Source organism: Zonotrichia albicollis, chromosome 8 (assembly GCF_047830755.1).
Source record: "Zonotrichia albicollis isolate bZonAlb1 chromosome 8, bZonAlb1.hap1, whole genome shotgun sequence".
In the NCBI taxonomy this organism is placed as follows: Eukaryota; Metazoa; Chordata; class Aves; order Passeriformes; family Passerellidae; genus Zonotrichia; species Zonotrichia albicollis.
This window is the reverse complement of record NC_133826.1, coordinates 5,413,847-5,429,202: the sequence shown is the minus strand read 5'-3', so window position 1 is coordinate 5,429,202 and position 15,356 is coordinate 5,413,847. Positions and strand designations below refer to the sequence as shown.

At 44.3% G+C, this 15,356-nt stretch overlaps 3 protein-coding genes across 4 annotated transcripts; 2 read left to right on the top strand and 1 right to left on the bottom strand.

The window, feature by feature from the left end:
• Positions 1–4,678, top strand: DIO1 (iodothyronine deiodinase 1). Its single transcript, XM_005482278.4, has 4 exons — positions 1–378; positions 1,878–2,021; positions 3,044–3,243; positions 3,704–4,678. The coding sequence occupies exons 1-4, from the start codon at positions 48–50 to the stop codon at positions 3,767–3,769; spliced, it is 741 nt and encodes a 246-aa protein (XP_005482335.2). The 5' UTR covers positions 1–47; the 3' UTR covers positions 3,770–4,678.
• Positions 4,679–4,681: 3 nt separating this feature from the next.
• On the bottom strand, positions 4,682–7,045 carry IFT25 (intraflagellar transport 25). Its single transcript, XM_074545766.1, has 5 exons — positions 6,911–7,045; positions 6,359–6,465; positions 5,958–6,026; positions 5,368–5,411; positions 4,682–4,906 (listed from the first exon to the last, which is right to left on the bottom strand). Exons 1-5 carry the CDS (start codon positions 7,006–7,008, stop codon positions 4,799–4,801), a joined length of 426 nt encoding a protein of 141 aa, XP_074401867.1. The 5' UTR covers positions 7,009–7,045; the 3' UTR covers positions 4,682–4,798.
• A 69-nt stretch (positions 7,046–7,114) lies between these two features.
• LRRC42 (leucine rich repeat containing 42) lies at positions 7,115–13,737 on the top strand. 2 transcript variants are annotated; one of them, XM_074545765.1, is made up of 8 exons: positions 7,115–7,265; positions 8,148–8,635; positions 10,739–10,870; positions 11,902–12,020; positions 12,381–12,469; positions 12,553–12,666; positions 12,817–12,901; positions 13,260–13,737. In XM_074545765.1, exons 2-8 carry the CDS (start codon positions 8,163–8,165, stop codon positions 13,514–13,516), a joined length of 1,269 nt encoding a protein of 422 aa, XP_074401866.1. In that variant the 5' UTR covers positions 7,115–7,265; positions 8,148–8,162; the 3' UTR covers positions 13,517–13,737. The 2 variants fall into 2 exon arrangements, with proteins under 2 accessions (XP_074401866.1, XP_074401865.1); XM_074545764.1 differs by having other exon boundaries at positions 7,152–7,269.
• The last annotated feature ends 1,619 nt before the right edge of the window (positions 13,738–15,356 follow it).

Sequence of the window (15,356 nt, the reverse complement as noted above, 5' to 3'; positions counted from 1 at the left end):
ACCTTTGCCCCTGCCTCGCATTGTGCTCAGCAGACCTCTCCACCACCATGTCGGGCATCAGGGTACTGCTGCAGAAAATCCTGATCCTTCTGCAGGTTACTCTGTCTGTTGTGGTGGGCAAAACACTGATGATACTGTTCCCCAATGCCATGAAAAGATACATCCTGAAGATGGGCGAAAAGAGCAGAATGAACAGGAATCCGAAGTTCAGCTATGAAAACTGGGGCCCCACTTTTTTCAGCTTCAAGTATTTGCAGTTTGTGCTGAAGGTGAAGTGGAAGAGGCTGGAGGATGAAGCCTACGAGGGACACCCTGCTCCCAACACGCCCGTGGTGACCCTCGGAGGGGAAGTTTGTCACCTCCTGGATTTCATGAAAGGTCAGTAATTGAGTTGGTAATTTCAGTAATTGCTGAGAGCATAAATGAGGAGATGCTGCTGAGGGAGCAGGGACGGGCAGCTGGCACTGGAGTGCATCATGTGCAGACCACCAGCATCCACCTGCTAGAGAAGATGCAGCACATTTACTCCAGCTGCTTCTTGATTGTCAAAAATAACCTGCATTTATCACCCTGTCTATGCTATCCCTTCACACCACTGAGCTTTTGCAAGAGCTGGCTCTGCCTGGAAACACTTTTTGCTGAAAACCAAGGTAATAATTTGTTTCAGGGAGAGAAGGCCCAGAACTGAAACACCTGCAATGATTCCTGAGTGTTGGCTGTCATTCCCTGTCCGTACAGAAAATTCCACACCAGCTCCCTCAGCTAGCCTAAAGCCTAGAAAGCACACAGTGGGTTTTTCCAGATCTAAAGTGGCTGGGAATAAAGCAGAAGTAGCTGCTTTGTACTTTGTCCGCTGCCTCCCACTGAGATCTCAGCAGAACGTGGAATTAATCATTAAGCTGCAGCCTCCATCCCCACGGGAGGGATTACATCCTTCTCTCACTCTGCATCCCTAATTATATATAGATATTTATGTAGAAAATGGGCTGCAAATTTATAGAAGAGAAACACAGTATCTACAGGAAGGTACCACTGTTATTTAATTCTTTAGGATGTGGATCTATGGTTAGCAGCAGCTTTTAAGTTAAGCCATGCCAGAAAGGTCGTGGACAAATTTAATGGAATTCAGCATAACCAGACTAAAAGAGGTGCTTAAAAATCCTGCAAGCTCTCTTAAATCAAGGCCTTGCAAACAGATGCCAACATAAACACAACACTGTGTTAATTTGTAAGCAACTGCAGATACTTTTGCCAGTGTAAGGTTAGTTTAATAATAATATATAACCAGAGTTCTGTTTGGACAGGAAATTGCAGAAATACATTGAAAGCCTGTGATGCATGACTGAAAAGTCTGCAGTTTCCCCTCAACTTGAACTGACACATCTAAAAAAATCTGGACATGAAAAGGCACTGGGACTCTGTCCTCAATGCTCAGCCCTGAACCACTGTCCCTGGATAACCTTGCAGAAGGCCATGGTTAGTATTTTTGAAGTTGCTCCATACTAAGGATCTCAGGGAGGTCGAGATGCCCATTTTGGATCAGCACCCTATCCCAAAAATGTTGGTAGCTTGCTAATTGGCTCTTGTGCTGAGGGAAAGAGAAGCTGTGTGACTGCAGGGTGCCTCCTGCCTGTACTGGGCAGGGCTCCCTCAGGTAAACTCCTTGCTGAATGCAGCACAGACAGGGCCAGGCTAGGAAAAACACCTTTATGGCTGCTCTGCAGAGATAAAGAGGTTCTGCTGCTGATTTTACTGATCTAGGAGAAGTTTATGAAGTGACTTAGTGCTGTCCAGGAATCCCTGCACCAGAAGTTCAGTTTAGTGTATTTAATTGTCCTTCCTCCTTAACCGCAGAACTTCTTTTTTTTATTTCCCAGATAACCGACCTTTAATCCTGAACTTTGGAAGCTGCACCTGACCTTCATTTATGCTGAAATTTGATGAGTTCAACCAGCTTATCAAAGATTTCAGCTCAATAGCAGATTTCCTTATCATCTACATTGAGGAAGCTCATGCAGTAGGTACAGTACAAACACCACAGCTACAAACCTGTCACTTCCTTTAGGGGAAAAAAAAAGTGTGCTAGCAAAGGAGGGGGATGCAATCAGCACAAAAATCTTCAAATCAAGTGGCAACACCACATCTAGGCACCACTTTGTGTCCCTAATTCTCTTGAAATTCTACTTACACTTCTGACCTTACACTCATGCAAAGGACACATGTTTTAACAACTGCCTCTCAATGTTATACAGCTCTTTTTGGAAAGAGGAAGAAAAGATAATTCACAAAACAAAAGTTAAGTGTACAATATGTGTTGACAGAAAAAAAAAAGTTTTTAATATTTTCCAAGAACAGGATGCAGACTCCAATTTGAAAAATTTAGCAAGCAAACAAACCACACTTGTTAATCTGCACTGGATTCTAAGTAACACAATGCCACTGGCTTTACCCCAGGATTAAATATTTTTCTAAAACCTAACATTTATAGTTTTCTAGCAAAGTGTCATTTTCAGCAACTCAGATAATGACTAAGTCAGTCATCAAACCCTTTCACTAGTTTCTGCTTTATTGGGAAGAGTTGTGTGCAAGTGTTTGTTTGCATAGTTCTGATAAACAAAGGCATGGCCTGGCTCACATTTCACTTCTCACAGACCTGTAATTTTGGTTTATAGGCTTAATGAGTACAATCAAGCAAAATGAACAACACTGACAAACCTTACCCAATACATGTTCCCCACCTGGTGTCTTTCTAGGGTAGATCTATGTGGGAAAATTTCAGCTAAAATCCATCAAATATTTCTGAATCCAGGGCAAGAAAATACAGTTTGATGAGGGGAAAGAACCCCAGATCTTGGGGCCACTTAATAGAAAGCTCTAGTGCTGCCATAACTTAAGGAGGGCTTTCATTTCATGGCAAGTTTTGATGTTAGGAATAAACTGTAAGATTCTTTTAACCCAGTTTTGGGGTATGACACACAGTAAATGTCCAGCTTTGCACCTATTCAAAACCTTCACTGCTAAATCCCTTCCTCATTTGTTTTAGATGGATGGGCTTTTAAAAACAATGTCATTATTAAAAATCACAGAAGCCTTGAAGATCGAAAAATTGCAGCACAACTTCTTCAGAAAAATCACCCTCTGTGTCCAGTGGTTTTGGACACTATGGAGAACCTGAGCAGCTCAAAATACGCTGCACTGCCAGAGCGACTCTACATGCTGCAGGGAGGGAAGGTCATCTACAAGGTAATAAACATCAGCACCAATGAGCACAGTGTACAGAGAATTTTAAATTTCAAGGTGACTTGAGACTACTTTACATGTAACAGTATTTTGTTCTGTTTGAGAGCGAAACATTTCACAATGCACTGTAAATGTGGAGAGAAATGAAAATGCAGCAAAACCAGTCTGGGCCTTTATAATGTACATATTTGATGTACACCTCAGTCTTGCTCAAATATTTATCTTTTGGCTCACTAGTAACCTGAGGTACATCTAAGCTGTGAAATCCAGGAACACTTCCCACCTCCAGGATCCAGACTGAGTGACACAGCAGGGTGTAACCAGTGTGTAACCATCTCCCAGGGATGGCTCCAGTGGAAAGGGAGCCCAAGGCACACCTGCCCACAGTTCTGGTGCAGCTGCTGTGCTCTGAAGGATTTCTGCTCTGCTTGAGCATCACTGTGTCATTTTATTGCCTTTGCAGGGAGGAGTGGGGCCTTGGAATTACCACCCCCAGGAAATACGTGCCATCCTGGAAAAACTGAAATAGAAAAGGAAGAGGACTTCGAAGCAAAAACTATTTGGATAAAGAAGTTCAAGAATAGTAACTTACTACTCTTATCCCACATGCAGTAATGTGGGAGCTGGGTCCATTGAGCCCTGGATACCAACACTTACACTTGTAAGGAATTTCCTGCAGGATGAACTTCAGGGTGGTGACATTTGCAAGAGTCCACTAGCATGCAAAGCAACTGATTTCACATTAATATACACATTGCACTTGTGTATATAAAATGTTCCCTTTCAGTGACTTCAGGAGGCTTCTGAGCAAGACAATCTCAATCAACATCTGTTTCCATGAATATTTGTTATGATGGTCCCAGCTTAAAGCACTGGCGGCTGTGACCTGATTCTAGAAAATATTTATAGAAACAAGGGGTTGATCTACAATTATTAAAAGTCTATCAAAACACTTCATTTGACTTCAGATTATTTCCCTTCCTGCCCTGCCTCTCTCCCCCAGGTTATTTCTAAGCATTAGCAGATATTTATATTCATTCTAATAATCTCTGAGTTTGAGCTGAGCAGAAACGTACCAATTTAAGGACTTTTGAAGGACTTGTTTGACAGTAGGAAGTAATACATCCCACTTAAGTAGCTCACACTTTTTTTTCTATTTAATTCAGAGTGCAAGGGAAACATTTTATAGGAAATTGAGTTTTAATTAATGTATTATCTAAGCCTGACATAAATATACTACCTTAAATGGACTCAGTTATGTTCAGGTGTCCTAGGCTGACAGTTTAGGTAACAAAATGAAAAAGCTGTTACTACAATTAACAACTGCACTGTGTTGTGGTTGGACTTGATCATCCTAAAAGTCTTTTCCAACCTAAATGATTCCATATTCTCCTATTCTACTCCATACATTAAACCAGCAGGGAATACATACCACATCCACACCTTCAAAAACCACTTTAATACAGGGTGCTAATAATAAACATTTTCTGCAGTGCAGCTATCAAAATGTAACTTCCTTATAAAAAAATAAAAGTGGAGGCCCAAATTTAAGCTGGGCTCAAGTGTTCTCTGCTGTGCCCTCTGCTATCACCCGGTGCACTGACACAAAATGATCAAAGGCAGATTTGATGATGAAACGCAAGTAAGTGGCTTGGAACTCAGGAAGCTGCAGGAGAATAAAAATAATGTTATTGCATTCTCTGTAGTAACAAAACTCCCCAACCACATTTGCAGAAGTTTGTTAAACCACAAGGATCTGGATCTTTCAGTGTCCATTTTTTGAACTGCACATAAATCGAGTTCTTTGACCTGCAACTCAAAAAAATCCCATCACCTCCTGAATTCTGCAGCCTTAAAGGCAGCAAGTAAAGGAGGGAAGATTGCCACACTTCTGGAAAGGGCCCTTGCACCTCGTTAGGAGCACTAGGCAGGTGCAATTTCACAGCACAATCTACAGAGGAGCAGCTGGGAAGTGCAATTTCACACCAAAATCTACAAATTCTTCTCTTTAACACCAGCTGAGCAATAATTGTAAATAAATACATGTTTGTTTTTTTATGGTTTCTCCCCACTTAGTCCAGACATCCCATTTCATGAACACTACTGATGTGCACTTTAAATACTCACTGGAAATTCTTCCATTTGGAGCTGCCCTTCTCTGTGCTGCAAATCTAAAAAATATATTTTAAGGTAAATAATGAAGAATAATGTACAATGCAGTGAAGTTTTCACTGGACTCAGAGTAGAGTTCAAGTGAGTTTAAGGACAATGAATTTACACTGCATATAGACACTGTTCTTTTTTTATTTTTACAGGTGATTTAAGAGAATACTTTTTTGCAATATCCCAGTGTGTGTGTATATATATCCCCCTCATTACAGTGTTAAAAAAAGTCACCCAAGAGGCACTAAAAAAAGCCAATCCCCAAGCCAAACAATGCAGGAAATGGCACTCTATTATACTATGTAAGTCTGTTTTTAATTTTTGGAACATAAAGTGCACAAGTAGTGCTTTTAGCCCTTATACAGCATTTTACTCTCCAAACTGCTCCAGAGACCAGCAGTGTTAACAAAATTCACTCAAACGTGACTGTTGAATTAATGTCTAATAAAACAATCATCACCCCACACTTTACTCAATAAATAGATAAGGGGTTACAGGGATTCGCTGAAAAACACCAACATTGCTCCCACAAAACCCCACAAACTCAGTCTTACCTTTTTCAACACACTGTTCAAAACCAACAGGGTCTTTAGATGTGCTTCTTTCAATCCTTAAGGTCCGCACTAAAATATATATCAATTCAAAATATCAACACAAGTTCTGAGTCTTTATTGATACTGATATTTATTCCATCACTTTACAACCACAAAACACTTTCAGAGCATTAACTAATTTATTTTTTCTCTAAGCTATGGGGATTGTGGATATGAAGGATAATTGCTCTGTGAAAATGAATCGTTATGCAAAATTAGACCTTTATGTGAAGTTAAATGTTTACGAATCTCTTAAAAGTAGCTACATACAGACAAGGACACTACTGTGGGAACTTTTATTAAGGCACAGACACACATTTTAACACAGCACATATTACCTACTGCAAGACACAAAGTCTTACCCAAATAACACTGGATGGCAACTTTGCTGATTTTTACACATTTGGGAAAACCAATAATCAGTTCCTGTGGGAACATGCCTGTCGTGGTCCAAAATGTTTTGGAACTTCTGCAGAGAGAACAGGACAAAACACTCAGCCGCAGCTTTCCATCTATAACCATCTTAAATGAAATTTATCACAGAAAAATACAGAGGGGAAAGGAAGGGGGAGGGTGGAAAAGGAAGGGTAGAAAAACAGGGGGACGGTGAAGAAGGGAAGGAGAAGGATGAAAAGGAGGAGGGGAAAGGGACGGGGGAGGCATTTTTATTTGGGGTACTGTCAGCAGTGCCCTGTATAAGGAGGGGCAGCTCTCTGGCGGCATTCCCACCTCGCCGGGCAGGCTCTGCACCCGGGCGGCCCCACAGGAGCGCGCAATGGCGGCGGGCCCCGAGCCGTTCCATCCCCCCTGTGGCGACCCCAGCGTGAGGGCGAAGGGCCGAGCCCGGGCCAGCCCCGGCGGGCTCCGTGCGGGAGGAGCCGTTCCCGCCGCCTGCGCCCCCGCCCGGCCCTCACCCGTCCGCCACGCTCTCGGCGGGGTGCTCGGCATCGCTGGACGTGGCCAGGACCAGGGCGGCCCCCGCCGAGCTCCGGCACCAGTCGGTGCCTCTCATCGCGGGCCGCGGGGCTGCCGCTCCCGGGCAACGGCAGCGGCGCCCCGCCTGCGGCCGCTCCCGGCGCGGGAAGCCGGGATCGCCCCTGGCAGGGCGGGGGAGGCCGGGCGGGACCCGCCGCTCCCGCCGTGCCCCGCTCCGCCCCGCCCGCCGCCCGCCCCCCGCGCGGCCCCGCCCGCCGCCCGCGGGCGCTGCGGGACGGGCGGCGGGAGCGCCGAGCCCCGGCCCGGCTGACGGCGCGGCCCCTCCCGGGGCAGGTAGGTAGGATGAGGGGGGATCGGGGAACGAGCGGGATTCTGGCCTCCCTGCCCGGGCGGGGACCCTTCGCCCTGTGCCCCCTCCCCTTGTGCCCTTCCCCTGGTGCCCCTTCCCCTGGCGCCCCTCGGGGCTCTGCCCGCTCACGGCGCGCTCAGCCCCGGGCACAACCCGATCCCTTCACAGACCTTTCCCAGCGTAGCCCCAGCCCCTCTCCGGTTTGGACCCGATCCCTTCGCACCCGCCTCCCCATCCTTTCCGGTACCCCCGGCCCCCCTCGGGCAGGGCCCGGTCCCCTCCCGCCCCGCAGGACCCGATCGCCAGCCCCGCAGGCCGGGAGCTGAGAGGATCCCGTCCCTGCCCTGCCCCTCGCTATGGCAGCTCTGGGCTCTTCTGCCCCCCGGCTCTCCTGCCAGGACCCTGCTCACCAGCCAGAGCCCCCTGGCACCGACTGGGGAAGGGGCACCCAGGGTGTGGAAGGGGAAGGATTCCCACCCTGCCAGGGAGGGAACTTCCAGCAGGCTCCATTGCCCAGCTGCAGTCAGACATGTGCCCTCCTCTTCCTCCTCGTCCCCCTGCTCCTGCCTGCAGCAGAACCAGGCCTGATTGTGGGGGCACTTCCCACTCAACCCCAGCCCCTCTCCCACTACCCCATCTCCATCCCCGGCCTGGGATCCATCCCGGGCCTCTCAGCCAGCCCGGGGCCAGTTCCCACTCGGATGGGGTGTGTGGCAGGCAGCTCACAGCCCTGCTCCACACAGCCTGCCCTCCTTGCTACGTGGCCATGCTCAGGGCTCTAAGGGGAACTGCCAGCTCTAGGGGCTTCCCTGGGTCATGTTTTCCTCTGTGGCTGTTGTTCACCTGTCTGTGATTTGTTTTTGCAGAGCTGGTCGAGGGGAATGTCGTACTGTCTCCACTCAGAAAGCCATTTGGATACTGGGCCAATATACGTGCGTGAAAATGGGAAGCTGCATGTGGTAAATCGGGGTGCAGGCGGCGTACAGAATGTCACTCCCAAAGCAAGACCTTTTAGTCTGTTTTCCAGAACTTTTTCAGTGGAGCTGTGCATGAACAGGGAGGATGATAGGGCAAGGAGGCAGAGGACTGATCATTTCATCTTCACGTACACCAAAGAGGGGAACCTCCGCTACTCGGCCAAGTCCCTCTTCAGCCTCGTGCTGGGTTACATTTCTGACAATGTAGATCACATTGACTCGTTGATTGGTTTCCCAGAGCAGATTGCTGAAAAGCTCTTTTCAGCAGCAGAAGCAAGACAAAAGTTCACAGAGCCAGTGACAGGACTGAGAGCTCTGCAGAAGTTCACTGAAGCCTATGGCAGTTTGGTGCTGTGCTCACTGTGCTTGCGGAACAGGTAAGTGTGTCCCCCAACAATCTTGTCTTCTGCTAGCACACTTCAAGCTTCCCCTAAATTAAATTTAAAATACATTTTGGGCTTACAACACCACCTAATTTTAATGAAATGCCTTGAGCCTTATCTGATTCTTGTGCTTGCTGCCTTTCATCCCATACCTGTCCTACAAGTGCAGCTGTAGGTTTCATTTTAAGATAAAAATCATAACAGGTGACAGAATACATCTCTTTTAACCAACAGGGGATCTTATGTGGAGGATTAAACCTGCAACTATTTTTAACAATAATCATCAGAAGTTCTATGGAAATCCAGGTGCTTAGTGCCTTCTCAGGCATTTCATGGGATGTTTCTGTAATTGCTGTTTAAAAGCTTTTCAGCACACTTAGCTGACTGTACAGATAAAATACACCCTTGCAAATTGTTCAGGTTTACCAACTATATAAGCTTGCTGTCATGTCTCATTTTGGGGGCTTAGAAGAAGATACAGACTTGTGGGTAAGTTTCAGGCTCTGAAATCAGGCAAGTTTTGCCTTATTTTATTGTCGTTGCCATCCCCATATTGACTGTACTTTAACAAGGTCCTGATTACAGCCCAGCACTAGTTTTTCCATCTTCTCAATGGCCACATCTTTAACTGAAAGAGTCTGGCCAAGTTTAAAACTGGATTATGTTTTTAAAGCCTTGCTCCTACTGAAGTCCTTCCCAGTAATAGAACTGTTCTCTTCCATCTTTACACTTGAAAAAGGCATGGTTTATCCAGTTTAAAATCAAAGTACTGGCATATTCATCTGAAGTGCCAAGGGTGTTCTGAGCACAGTAGGAATGTTTGAATAGAAGTCAATTATCCTTTGTTTTATCCTTTAAACCTACTCCCTTTTTATCTCTAGCACAGATAATTTTATGGGCTTAATTTAGAAATTAAGCTACTTCTGGCATCTTTTGCCATTACAGAAAGCTGAGTTAAGTATCAAGTCTTTGAAATCCAGGAAGTGAGGCATTAAGGCGTTTTCTGATGAATTTTATTTCTAAAAGAGCCCACTCTTCTCTCCAGAACCCTAACAGCTAATAATCTCTCTCAAGAACTGGCTTATGCTCTGACTGTATGTTGTGCTTTTTGCAGAGCCAAATTGCACAGGCAAGGGTGTGAGGGGGGTGGTTTGATGGGTAAAATTACCCTGGGAGGATATTAAGGTCCTCTTATTTGCATGGACAAAGAGGTGTTCCTGCAGGGATCAAATTAAAAATCACCCCCAGTCTATGCAGTGAATTTGCTGACCTCAGGGTGTGTCTTGCCATGGGGAATACGAGGTAAATTCAGGAGAGATCAGTGAATTTGGAGCCACAGGGGCAGCAAGAGGTGACTGCAGGGAGGTTCTGAGGGCTACGTGCTCATTACTGCATACTCATGCCTGCCATTCTTCAGTGGTTTGTTCCCATCTCTGAGCCTCCTACTGAATGGCTCCAGCACAGATGTTTGCGTGGCTGCTGAGTGAATCAGAGCAGGGAACCAGCACAGCTAAAAAAAAAAAAAAAAAACACTGAGTAACTGCTGCCTAGGGTGTAGCCACAGCTCTGGCCAGTCCTGGACTTGTACACCCCTAGTCAAGCATTTTATTGACATATATAAAAAATAAAATTTGCCACTGACAAGCTGTCCTGTCCTGTTTAAAATCCACGTTTGAGGTGGATTTTAAGCCTGGGTGAATGTGGGTTTGTCTATACTGTTCCTAGACACTGAGGGTGTCTTCAGTTTGTGAAGCTGACTTGAGATAATCTGGGATATTTTGCATTATTCTGAAATAATACAGCAATAATCTGTAAAGAAGCTCCTAATAGCAATATTTACAAGTTGAAGTCTTGTTAGTCCAATATTTTGAATTGAATCAAAACCATGACAGTGATCTAAGGAGAAGACTGGGAATTCAGACATGTTGTGTGCCAGCTGCACATAAAGAGGTGCTTAGTGCAGCTGGGTAATTTCTGTCAATTTTCACATAGTACTTAGCAAAAACGAGTGCATTGTGCTTATGACACTTGGGGATGTAGACACCTCCCTACATGCCTGAGCACTCAGGGCTTTTTTCTCTTTTTTTGGCTTTGCAGATACCTGGTTATCTCTGAAAAGCTTGAAGAAATTAAGTCTTTCCGGGAGCTGACGTGTTTGGATCTCTCCTGCTGTAAACTTGGAGATGAACACGAGCTGCTGGAACACCTCACCAAAGAGGCCCTGTCTAGGTACCAATTCCTTGAGCTAAAAATGACACTTTCTTTCCTACCACTAAGCAGTTCAAAGAATCAGGCTGAGACTTTAAAGGGAAGTTTCACAGGCTGCAGAGTGTAAGGCTGAAGATTTTGGTTGTTCATAAAACCTGTTCTGTAGGTAAACAAAATAGAGAATTTATTGTACACAAAGCACATACTGAATCATAAAAAGTGGTAAAATTATGCAAGACAACTTACTGTCTCATGTTTTATATCAACTCTTTATAATTTTTATTGTCTGGGTAAGAAATGCATCTTTAACATTTGGAACAGTTCTCCCTATTTTTAAGGAAGAACTTTATCAGCCAAATTTTTAACCAAACTAGTGTTCTCCATGAAGATTTCTGCAAGGAGGATGTTGATTATTTGGTTAGTTAACATCTCAAAACAGTAAATTTTGTAATTTTGTTTGGTACGAAAAAATGACAAGTAGATAATTTTGGAAGCATTAGGTAGGATGACTGCTAATTAAGGATATTATGTTGCTGTAAGATTTTGGTGCATTTTGCATCAAGGTTTTATCTTGAAGTGCTCTGAGGAGAGCACTTCAATTTGATGTTTTTCCTTGAGTTTTGTTAATCAGTGCTGTAAGACCTCATTATTTTCTTAAAATCACTGCTTATGATCACTTATCGAATCTGCCCTCTCTCAGTTTGCCAAGCAGTTTTTCTTAGTTTTGAGTGCATTTCAGTTTGGCAGCCTTGGTTTAAAGAACTTCAGGGTATAAAGAAGCTTATTGTCTCTGTTGGCAAATGTTTGGCTCTAGGATCAGTTTGTCACTGGAGCTGTGGGAATTGCTGCTCAAGCAGGGCTTCTGTTGAGCTAGCAGGGAAATATAAAGATATTTGTTACTCCTGCTCACCCAGGCTCCTTCCTCACTGCTTTTTACAGTGAGCCTGGAGGGCTTGGCACAGGATGACCCTTCTGACACGGAGTTTTAGGACATTTTGCAAAACTCTCAGGAATAATGACCATAAACTCTGTGTTTGTATCTGTGCTGGCAGCGTGAAGAGGCTTCTCCTGAAGGACAACTCCCTGTCAGACGCCGGCCTGCGCAGGATGACAGCGCCCGTGCGTGTGCTGAAAAAGGGGCTGGACAATCTGCTGGTGCTGGACTTGTCCTGTAAGTGCTCCATGGTCTCACAACAGAGAGAACCTGTGTCCTTTCTGAAAAAGGATTTATCCTTAAGGATTCTTTCCACTGAAGGAATACCATTAATTTGTTGATTCCTATGAGCCAGCCCCAGATTTGACCAGCAGCCTCCCAGAAGGCACAGGGCAGACCTGAGGTCTCAGGCATTTGCTAATTACATAAATATTTTTAGTAGTTTAAGAATTTGTGTTGTAAATATTTCTATTTTGATAATTAGAGGGGGAAAGTCAGTCTTGTTCCAGTATTAGCTTTTGGAACAAATACTTCCTTGGTATTTTGATAATCTTTTTCCACGTCATGCAACTTAATTAACTTTACTTGGCCTTACAGGTAACCCTAAAATCACAGATGTGGGAATTGGATACCTTCTTTCTTTCAAGAAACTGAATTGTTTGGACATTTCTGGGACAGGTCTCAAGGTAAAAACCATCAGAAGAAGTTTACTGGACAAGTGTAATAATAAAGTTCTTGCCCTCTGACTGCTTTATGTCCTTTTTCCCAGGATGTTGATGCTGTCAAAAAGCGGCTTCAAATGCAGATAGGCCTGGTTCACTCAAAAGTGCCTCTGAAAGAATTTGATCACAGTGACTGCAAAACAGAGGGATGGGCAGAGCAGGTAAGGGGGGTTAAACTTGTTTTACTCTCTAAAATTTTGCCATATAGAATACAAAATTGCTGAATAGGAAAGAACAAGGGATGGAGTTGTTTCCAATGATATTTCTGTACGTTTTACAAGACATTTGAACTGCTTCTTTTGTTCTTTCAGACAGTTCTGCAGTGGGAGCAGGCAGTTTTGGAGGCCATGAAGCCCCAGGACAACCTGAGATCCAGAGTAACAGCTCTTCACTTCTGTATGTAACTGCATGGACACCACAGAGTTGATTTATTTTCTTTTCTACTGGGACTATTCCCATACTTTTTTGGGTTATAGTACAAATAGCATCTCAGATGTGCAGTTCCAGCCCTTTGTGTAACTGCATTACAATGTAGTTGAGTTTTTTCATTTGTTAAACTTCTGGATAATTCAAGTTCAGCTCATATAACAACTGAGTTTTTTCCTTAATATTCTGAGTCCAAAATATAAATGCTATTTTTTTCCTGTGCAATTTCCAAGTTGGCATGGCCAAAACAGTTTGTATCACAAAGTTCTGCATTTTACAGCATAATTCTGTTTTTCCCAAAATCTAAACTTGATATTTTTGCTTGTAGATGGCAAGACACACAGAATAGAGGAAGTAGTCAAATGCACACTGGTGGAGCCAGAAACTAAAGCATCTGGAAACTTGCAGTTTTATAAAGAAAACGTTGAAAATTGCCATTTACCTTTGAAAAAGGAGGTTGCAGGCAGCCACGAATTAAAGAACAATAAAAAAAGAGCTTTGGCTGAACAAGAGAGAGAAAGGACTTCCAAACAGAAGCATCTGTGCCTCACTGTGGAGGACTGGGATTTGTTAAATACCTACTGAGTCAGAAAGAAGTGGGTCTTTTGTTTGTTGTTCTCTTGCTGATGACAGGATTTGGACATATTGAGAGGGAGTGACAAAGTACTGTTAAATCTGGTTGCTGTGACATGCCTGTGGGGTAGCCTGTGCTGGGGGAGGGATAGAGACAAGAAGGTTGGTAATGCTACTGTATATTTTCAATACATAATAATTTTTTCAAATAAAGTTTTTGTTGTCATCCTTAACTAACTCTTCTGATAAAAGTGTTTTTCACCAAAACAGCTGCTCCCATCCCTGCTGCTCCCCTGCCTCTCGAGGGGCAGGACACAAATCACTGCAGCTCATCTGAAATGAAGCTGCACTGGGCTTGTCAGTGCCATGGGATGTTTACAGTGCTGCTAGAACAGAAAGCTCAGCCTGAAAGCACCAGGCTGTGCTGATGGGGCTGTGCAGAGGGAGGGAGCACAAAGGATAAGCACAGACCTCTGGGAAGGGAGGCAGAGGCAGTAACACCTCAGCAACAGCCATTGCAGAAGCACAAAGTGGAACACAAGGCCCTTTTCTTTCTCATTTTAGCCCAGGAAATGAGAGCTGGAATGAGGTTACTGTAGAGATTATGCTCTGCAGTTGTAATTTGTTTTCCCTTACAAGCAAATTCACTGCATTTGAGATCATCCTGTGGTTTAAAACCCATTTTCAGTGTGCCTGCAGTACACTAACTGTGCTTCTCCATCTGACAATATTGAGGGGCATTTATAATTCAAATATTAATTATGCAGATTAGCTGTAAATCACCTGGACACTCAGAGCTGTTCTGTGTTGGTCTGTGCAGCTCTAATGCTGCAGGTAACTTAAACATTGAATTGCTGCCCTGGGTGTTTCCATCACAACTGGCTGAGGAGCACAGTGCTCATCATTGTCCTCTTGGGCCTCATGAGACCAAGGATTTTCTCCAGGTTTCCCCTATAGTGCTTCTTCCTTTTACACTGTTGTCTACCATAATTCATCACTAAGAAAAAGCAGCACATCCTTGGAAACCATGAAGTGGCCAAGAAAATGAACTTCAGCTCAGAAATGCATAAAGAACAAAACCCCTTTGTCTTTTCCTTACTGCTGAATTTTCCTCAAAAAAGGACTACACACAAACAAAACAGGCACACTTGCATTCAAATCCTAATTTCTTTTCCCAGAAACTCAAGGCTATTAATACCTTCCCCTGACAACTACATCAGCTCTCTGCTGAGACAAATTATGGCACAAATTGTGATTCAAAACAGTGGCTCAGTGGGGAGGAAGATGTGCAATCTTCCCCCTCAAGCTGTCTCTGGTGCAATTGCCACCATGGAATTTTTGGCCATCCCTTCCACCACTGGAGATATGCTGATCTGACCATGGAGAGATGCATATTTTTCAACCAATCCTAATTTTACCAAACCCATTACCTGGGCCCTACACATGAGGGTTCCTATATATATTTTTAACAGCTGATTAGTTCAATCCTTACTGCACTTGGATGACATTTTATGGGCACAGAAAACAAGTTGTGCACCCTGGCCAGGCCTGGAGAGAGACAGGTGAGTAAAAGCAGCTTTGCCTTTCCCCTATGCAGAGTTTTGCCATCTCATTCCAGGCAGAGTGTGAGTCACAATACTGTAAAGCTATTTATAAGAAGATCTCTCAGATTTCCAGCTGTATCCCAGTGACAAATTAGAAGCAACATTCACCATTGATCTGAGTTACAGTGACAGGCAGAGCTGCAGATCACAGGACTGAGAAGAAATGAGGGAACAGGGGTTTATTTTTAAATATCTATGACCTGAGGTGGCAATGGGAAGAAGATCACCTTATGGGGTTTTTTTGGACC

Coding starts and splice junctions, on each gene's coding strand:
- IFT25 (XM_074545766.1), bottom strand. CDS start 7,008: ATGAGAGGCACCGACTGGTGCCGGAGCTCGGCGGGGGCCGCCCTGGTC. Junction 6,466..6,910: donor GCCGAGAGCGTGGCGGACGG/GTGAGGGCCGGG, acceptor TTCTCTCTGCAG/AAGTTCCAAAACATTTTGGA. Junction 5,412..5,957: donor TGAACAGTGTGTTGAAAAAG/GTAAGACTGAGT, acceptor TATATTTTTTAG/ATTTGCAGCACAGAGAAGGG.
- LRRC42 (XM_074545765.1), top strand. CDS start 8,163: ATGTCGTACTGTCTCCACTCAGAAAGCCATTTGGATACTGGGCCAATA. Junction 12,667..12,816: donor CAGAGGGATGGGCAGAGCAG/GTAAGGGGGGTT, acceptor TTGTTCTTTCAG/ACAGTTCTGCAGTGGGAGCA. Junction 12,902..13,259: donor AGTAACAGCTCTTCACTTCT/GTATGTAACTGC, acceptor TTTTGCTTGTAG/ATGGCAAGACACACAGAATA.